We start from the raw sequence: 7950 nt of genomic DNA on the forward strand, positions 1-7950 counted from the left end.
AAAAAAAAAAAGCCCAAGATTAAAAGTTACACTCAACTTACCTTGATTTCTCATTGGATTTGCTAACATAGCAAGATAAGGCAATAGCTCAGTCTGAAGACACTCAGGTGGTAAACAGAAGCTTGAAAAGAGAGATTTTGCAGCAAGGCAATTTTCTTGATACTGTAAGAATTAGGGGGAAAAGAAACACAAGTAAAAAAACTGGTACATCATCATTAATGTAGATACTCTCTACCATAAAAGACAGACTTTCTCCTTGCCTGCTGGATGACTACACACAGGCTACTGAAAACTGAAACAAGAGAAAAAAGATAAGCCATTAGAGTTAAAATATACAGAGCACAAAAATGGTGAAATCCTTTGCTGTTGACTTTTACTGGGCATTAAAATTTCCAGAAAATATTTATCCTTTGATTACAGAATCCTCCACCCACCCAGGCCAATATTTATTGCCAGATACAGCAAGAAAAGTGTTAGTTCAAATATAAAAGATTGTCAAGAGCTTTGTCATCTCATGAACGATCTATTTCTGATAAACGCAAACCACAGCAGCAGCAACTTCTTAATCTTACACAACAGTTTAATATGACTTAAACTGCACAAAACCTTAAGCTGACTTCTAGGAATACTTGTCTCCATTAATTTAGGATTAAGACTCTCCTAGCAGTGAGCGAACTTGGACACAGGGATCAGACTTTGTCAGAGGCTTCTAACTGATTTTTCCATTAAAGGAATAATAAAAATGTAACTCTTCAACCAAGTGCTTTTTAGAAGTAGCTTATCTCAAAATAGGACTTTTGAGCAAATACCATCAATAGTACTCAAGTGCCACCCCCTTGGAAAAATAAAATAAAACAAAATAATGATAATAAACAAAACCCAAGCATTTACCTTTTTATTGATAAAGAACCACTGGGGTTTATGTAGAGGCCGGAACCCCATCCCTCCTTGGTGGTGGGCAAAGGCTCTGGACATATTTGAATGTATCACCCCTCGGGTGGCCACAGATGCACTGTATTTTTCCATCACAAGCTGTGTCTATGAGAGAAATCAGGCATGATGTGAACAGTGTGTCCCATGTGAACCACAACACACTATAATTTCAGGGACACAACAGGCACAGAATTTGTTGAGATTACTGTGAAATTTTACTCAAAGCAGCTGAATGAAAAAGCAGCTCAGTTACATCAGGGGAAAGACATTTAGACTGCAGAACATTTTTACAGTAAATATATCCTACCTAAAAATACTTTGTAGAATATTTTACAAACACTGTAACCCGCCATAATAAAATACTGACAGAAGCTGGACAAAAAGTTGGACCTGCATCTCTTCTATAGTTGATGTACTTCAGCATTCATTAACAACTCACTGTCACCTATGCTGCAAGTGTGAAGCAAACATTCATGAACACTTAGAATAAAGTCTAGATCAATGTCAGAGTATTAAAAAAAGCATGTGTGTATAAAAAGGTGACACTTACACTCCAGTTACTACAAAGGACATCAGCGGTGCTCAAGTATTCACTGGCTCTCACTACATCATCTATATCAGAAAAAAAGTCTACATAGTTCTGGTGAAGGTATAAATTAAACATGCTTCCTGACATATGTGATTTTTCCACAATATCCTATTAGGAAACAAAAGAAAAAGTTCCAAGTTTTACATCCAATAAAAGATACAATACATTCGGATGATTAGGAAGCTGGCATACATGGTCTGCAGCAATGCTTATATACAAAAGGGAGATTGGCTTGCTGCCAGAGGGGCAGAAGCCATTGCTGTCTTCAACTCTCTTAATGGGTGGTAACAGAAAGGTGAACTCCTATTGACAATGCACAGTGAAAGGATGAGAGCTAAATCACAGGCTGCAGCAAGTGCAAGTCCACTTTCCACAAGTTCATCAGGGAGATGAGAAGCTCCGTTCTTGGAGATACTCAAAACTCAACAGATCAAGAGCCTGGGAACCTAATCTTCATTTGAATTTAGCCTCCAGAGGTCTCTTCCACATTAATTATTCTGTAACTTGGACAGACTGAATACACATATATTAAAATCAGTGACAAAACACCTGTGCTTAAGAATTTGCATCAACCACTTAAGAGTTTGTTTTGTTTGGGGTTTTTTTCAAACCAAACTGGAATCAAGTAGCTATAACAGATGTACCTCAGGTTGAATAAGCAAGGTGTCCCGGCGGTGATCTGATAAGTGAGCAGGCAGCTGAGGAAATTCTGATACTGGTTCTCCTACAAAGGATTTTACAATCTTTTTAGTGTCTTAGTATCAGAAGTGTTGTTACATTTCTGCATTTCTACATGATCAAAATACATTATCAAAATACATAATCAAAATATATTTCTATATAATCAAAAAAGCCAGAAGACACACATTTCAGATTAAATATTCAAAATTAGAATAAAAATTAGATAGGAACAAGAACAGACACGTAGCTACTGAATAGTAGTTTTCACATACACTGAGCATCACTTTCAGCTACTGTCAATTGTACCAGCTGATTTTAGAGCTGATATTGTGAATCACCACTGAAATATGGAGAGCCAGTGGCTTAATGGATTCCGATTTAGCCGAGTGCAGATAGTACTAGTTTAGAAAGTACCAAATGCTTATGAATTATAGTTTTAAACGTTAAAAAAACAGTACTGAACCACAGAGAGGGAGCAGATTGTTTCTGTAAATTCACAGAAGCTAGTGTAGAAAAAGCAGAACTTTCAGTAGAAGTAAGGTGGAAGGTATGTTGGAGAGGTGGAAAGGGAGACAGGGTACGACAGAGTGGAAGAGGTTTTCAGGTCAGAATGGAGAGAGGACAAATGTCTGTTAATGGGAAATAAAGAGCTGAGCTAAAAAGTAGGGAGGACAAGAGAGCAGATGCACAAACAAGGGAGGCAGTAGCCATGAGGCTACAGGGCTGTTCTGTACTTAGGAATACAGACGAGTACAGAATGTGACAGTACAACAATGCCTAACTCTGCACAAAGGCAAAAACTGCTTTTGTACAAAGCAACAAATGTGCTGGCTATCTATCCAGCTTTGCATGCATGACAGCATGTGGAATTAATGCAACCAGAGTTATGCAATTTTATTACACGCATGTCATACAACTTAATGAAACATTCATTTACCTAATAAATACAGACAGCTGCAATCTCAGTGACCACAAACTATTATTCCTGGTGGTATACTGTTATTAATGACCAAACATGGGAATTGGAGGTCACCCTAAACCTTACTTTAGCAAATGTAGCTCTTAGCAGCTGACATGCTTTGCCCATGGAAAGGAAGAGTAAGTCAAAGTTTTCTTACTTTTGCAGTAAATTATTTTCCCCAGAGCATGGAAAAGAAAAATGGAAGCATCTTTGCCACCAATAGCTTGTATCTCCTGGTCTTCTGAAGTATCACCTTTACTTTTCTTTCCTACTACTGCTGCTGCCGCTTCATGTTTTACTGTGGAGCTCCTTTTCTTCTTTGACCAAAACTCCTTCTCCAATGAGTGGTCTACCAATAAAAACAAAAATACAACCAGGATAAAGTATACAAACCCAAAAACATTTCCTATTCTTAAATTACATCAACACACATGTAGCTGTTGTGGTTTAGCCCCAGATGGCAACTAAGCACCACACAGCACCTCACTCGCTCCCCCACCAGTTTCCTAATTGAAATAACGTAGTAACAATACTGTAAGAAATTGCAATGAAAAGGGAAAAATAGCAAAAGAGAGAGAAATAAAACCCAAGAAAAACAAGAGATGTAAATTAAAAGCAACTGCTCACCACCAACTCACTGATGCTCAGGCTGTTCCTGAGCAGCAGCCCCCAGCCAGCTTTACCCCTGAGTTTTATGATGAGCATGATGTCCTATGGTCTGGAATATTCCTTGGGCCACTTGGGGTCAGCTGTACTGACTGTGTCCAGCTTCTTGTGCCTCACTGGCAGGGCACCATGAGAAGCTAAAAAGCCCTTGCCCTAGTGTAAACCCTGCTCAGCATCAGTGTGTTATCAGCATTGTTCTCAGACTGAAGCTAAAACACAGCACTGCACCAGCCAAAACCAGGACAGCAGTAGATGGAAATCAGCTTTAAGACAACATGTAACACTTACGACATGGAATGTTTTCAGCTTAACAAAACAAACAACACCCACACACACAAACACAAAACCTTTGTGTATTTAATTCTTGCTCCAAAGCAGCATATCAAAAATATCTTACATAGCTCACCTAGCTGTGCTGCAACAGTGAACAAAATACCCTTACAGCAGAAGTAGTCAACATGTCTTAACAAAATCACAGGTATTTACCTTTCATAGAAGAAAACTGAAGACTGTTTATTGCACTTCTTATATCACCTGAACAACCTCTGCAAAGCAACTCCAGAGAAGTTCTGTCAAGAGTAAAATTCTTTTCTCTGTTCTACAAATAAAAAGCAACATTCAAAGTTGTAAGAAAAAGTAGGACAAGGAGCATTTGAATATTACCCTGGCTGTGGGGTCCCACCTCTGATAGACACCATAAATAGACTACATGAGCATCCACCATGAGCACAAACCATGCACAACTGCTAACTTTAAAACTTTCAATCCATTTAAGCACACTGCCCCATTTTATACAGCATACTACAGAGAAAAAAGCACAAAGTTCTTTGCAAGGCATCACACAGTATTAGACTTGGTCACAATGAAAACAGGTCAGGAATAATACAGGACTTGGGTTCAGGACCTCTTCTCGCCTTGCTGGACACAATGAAAATCACTTCTGTTCCTATTATTTGTTTCATACATATATACAGCTCCTGTAAAAGGCAGGAGAATCTTCGGCAGTAACTTTCCACAGATCAAGTGGAACTGATCCTAAACACCAGATATCTTTCAGCTTGTTCCTTGTTTTCTGTTGGGGGGATTGGTGGGTTTTTTTGGGGGGTGTGGGGCTCTGCTATCAAAGATCAAACAAATACACCAACAAACATAAATAACATATTTCAGATATAAAAGCATGAAATATTCTAGCACAAGCACTGCACAAGTTATCAGTTATGCTGACTTACCAAACTAGCTTCTGTTGCAGCAATTCGATTAAGAACTTTCATCATATTTGTTGGTGCAACAGGTTTGAAACTGATGAATTTCATTTAAAAAAAAAATAAATAATTAGTTTCTGACTTCTTATTAATTTCAATCAAGTTTTAATGAGATAAAACATCTTACCTAATAGTGGATATACACAACTCCTCTAAAATGTCCACTGGAAATAGTAACCTCTTCTTACTGTCTCCACTGAAGTTATCTGATATAATAAATATAAGGGGACATCTACTCATACGAACAAATCTCCTAAAATGAGACATAAGTACAGTAAGAATCAAATTCCACTCTTCTGTGAGTGGGTAAAGCTAATCTTAAAACCTTACTTGCAACTGACCTGAGAATTTCATGCAGGCTGCTAGGCTCTCGATAGAATTGGTTAGGTAGGTCCTATTCAAAACAAAAGAACTGCTGTCACTACATTCAGATGTAAATATTCTCTCCCATAGACCGTTATGGCACATCACTTCCTACACATTTTCTTTCTAGTTAGCTTGTTCACAAGTAAATTTGCATGTGACTAACACTGAAGATAACCAGGTAAAAAAATAAAAAAAAAACAAAAAAAACCCAAACCCTAAAGCATAGCATTTCTTTCTTTCATTATGGAAAACAATTATCTAAAGAATCATATCACAGACCAGTTTGGGCTGGAAGCTCATCCAGTTTCAACGCCCTGCCATGGGCAGGGACACCTTCCACTAGACCAAATTGCTCCAAGCCCCTGTGTCCAACCTGGCCTTGAGCACTGCCAGGGATGGGGCAGCCACAGCTTCTCTGGGCAACCTGTGCCAGCACCTCACCACCCTCACAGTAAGAAAAGGTAAACATTTTCTTTCTGTCCTTTTTGCTTAAGAAACAGCCTTGGGTGATTATGTTGCGTGCTAGACTGAGTTTTACTCAGAAAATAAACAACCAAGTTAGCAGCTCCACCAAGAGCTGGAGAGCAGGATATGATATTGATACATGAAAGGACCTACACAAGAAAGTGACTTTATGCAGTCACAGAAAACCATGCTTCCTAAATTCTACAGTATTTCACATCACTCAGCTAGAATTTTTGTCTCCTCTCTTCTTTTTCTTGAGAGATGAAACTTTCTTGAAAGTTTACAGACAACTTAACTATCATAAAATTCCTCTCAAGAAAAAAAAAGAGAAAAAGAAAAGCTCAAAAAGAAAACACACTGAAACACTCCTGAGTAAGTAAAAAAATCACATCTTCTCCTCTATTTCCCAGTATGGCTTACAAACCCCTAGAGTTTGTATCTCTGCCCCTATAAAAGATCAGGAATGCTAAATTTCAAATGCTTTCTTACTGTGTTAATTCTTGCGTATCTTCTATACTCTCCTGGAACCTTAAATAACAGGAATAGCAAGAGGTTTTTTCCCCTTCTTCCTGTTTATACACATATATATTTCTAGAAAGCCAATCATACAGAAACATGGGTATGACTTCTGAAAATTGTTTTGATCTACATTTTGATATAATCTTACTTCTGTATAAACTAGTCTCCAGTTTCTGGAGAAAAGTTTCTTTCCAGTTTCTATATAAGCCTATTAGTTTATACATAGGCTTGGTTCTAGACTGCTGTAGAGACGTAGGAAGTAATAAAGAACTCATCTTCAGTAAAAGCAGACTAACTTCTGACAACACCAATCCAGCAACTGAAGCTAGCTAGCATGACAATGTTACAACAAAAGGTACTGTTTTCAAAACAAGATTTCACAAGTTTTCACTTACTTCAATAAGAATAAGCTTTTTATCATTTTCTGAGGACTCCCCAAGCATCTGAAGTTTGTTATACTTATTTGCTCTTAATAGAAAATCTTGAAAGACAGCTGCTTGGGCCTGACTCGGAAACATATGAAAATTTGAGTCTGAAAAAGAAAACTAATTAAAAATATGTGTTCTATATTATACAAAGTAAAATATAAATACGTACAAGAACTGATACCACCCATGGTATTTTCTGACAGCAGCCACTGAACACCAGCAGACAAGCCCTCTGGCAAACACACAGCAAAACCAGGAGAATTTTTTAAGGGTAGAATTCAGTTGAGGGCCCACATGAAGACAGACTTAAATATTTTTTTGAATTGGCTCAAATGATATCCAGGCTACTACACAGCTCTCTCTATTGATTTGAACTGCAAATTGTTTTGGAGTAAACACTAAAAAAAAAACTAAATCGATTTTCAGCTAAGAGCAAAAGGAAGATTCTTATTAAACATTAAGGACCTGGCTCACATGGCTGTTACCTTATAGGTAACAGATACAAAGGAATAAAAAATACACAACACAAGAATCGCAAAAATAACTGGAAGGGAAAAAGAAAAAAATAAAAAGCAAAATACTTACCATGGCCAAACATATTTCTTAAGTCTTCTTTTGTAAAGTCTAAAGATATTGGATTGATCCATTCTTGCACTTGAACACCAAGATCTTTTGCTAGTATTTGTATAGTTGCAGTCTTTCCACAACCAGGAGGACCAGTCAGCAGTAAAACAGAGCCACCCTGTCACGGGGAGGGGAAGGAGTGTGACAAAAAATCCAAAACACGATAAAGACCGAAAATTGTCTGAAGGTAAGTATTAGCTGAATTTCTTCTATAGTTTCTGTGGTAACGATTCTCTTTTCCCAATAAAAACTGAGCTAAATATTTTGTGTTACTAATTTACCTGTTGGGTTTTCAGATAGAAAGAGGCTAGACCCAAACTCTGAAAGCCTTGCTCTTAGTTTTTAATGCATCTGTTTCGTTAATGGCACACCATGTAGACTAGAAACATTAGACACTGAACTGCACAACCAGGTCTGAAAAACACTAGGCAAGACTGGCAAATTAGCTTGTGTACA

At 37.7% G+C, this 7950-nt stretch overlaps 1 protein-coding gene across 1 annotated transcript in view; it reads right to left on the reverse strand.

Moving 5' to 3' along the window:
• Positions 1-30: 30 nt before the first annotated feature.
• RAD17 (RAD17 homolog (S. pombe)) overlaps positions 31-7950 on the reverse strand; it is a gene marked incomplete at both ends in the record, with an annotated part of 11232 nt that continues 3312 nt past the window's right edge. The window contains 11 exons of the mRNA XM_010016178.1: positions 31-162; positions 892-1038; positions 1484-1630; positions 2167-2246; positions 3322-3513; positions 4317-4428; positions 5060-5129; positions 5220-5345; positions 5434-5486; positions 6838-6974; positions 7456-7612. Coding sequence (XP_010014480.1) covers positions 31-162; positions 892-1038; positions 1484-1630; positions 2167-2246; positions 3322-3513; positions 4317-4428; positions 5060-5129; positions 5220-5345; positions 5434-5486; positions 6838-6974; positions 7456-7612 — 1353 coding nt within the window. The remainder of the gene's footprint in view (positions 163-891; positions 1039-1483; positions 1631-2166; positions 2247-3321; positions 3514-4316; positions 4429-5059; positions 5130-5219; positions 5346-5433; positions 5487-6837; positions 6975-7455; positions 7613-7950) is intronic.

The sequence above is a fragment of the Nestor notabilis genome, unplaced genomic scaffold, assembly GCF_000696875.1.
Source record: "Nestor notabilis isolate BGI_N333 unplaced genomic scaffold, ASM69687v1 scaffold32346, whole genome shotgun sequence".
NCBI lineage: Eukaryota > Metazoa > Chordata > Aves > Psittaciformes > Psittacidae > Nestor > Nestor notabilis.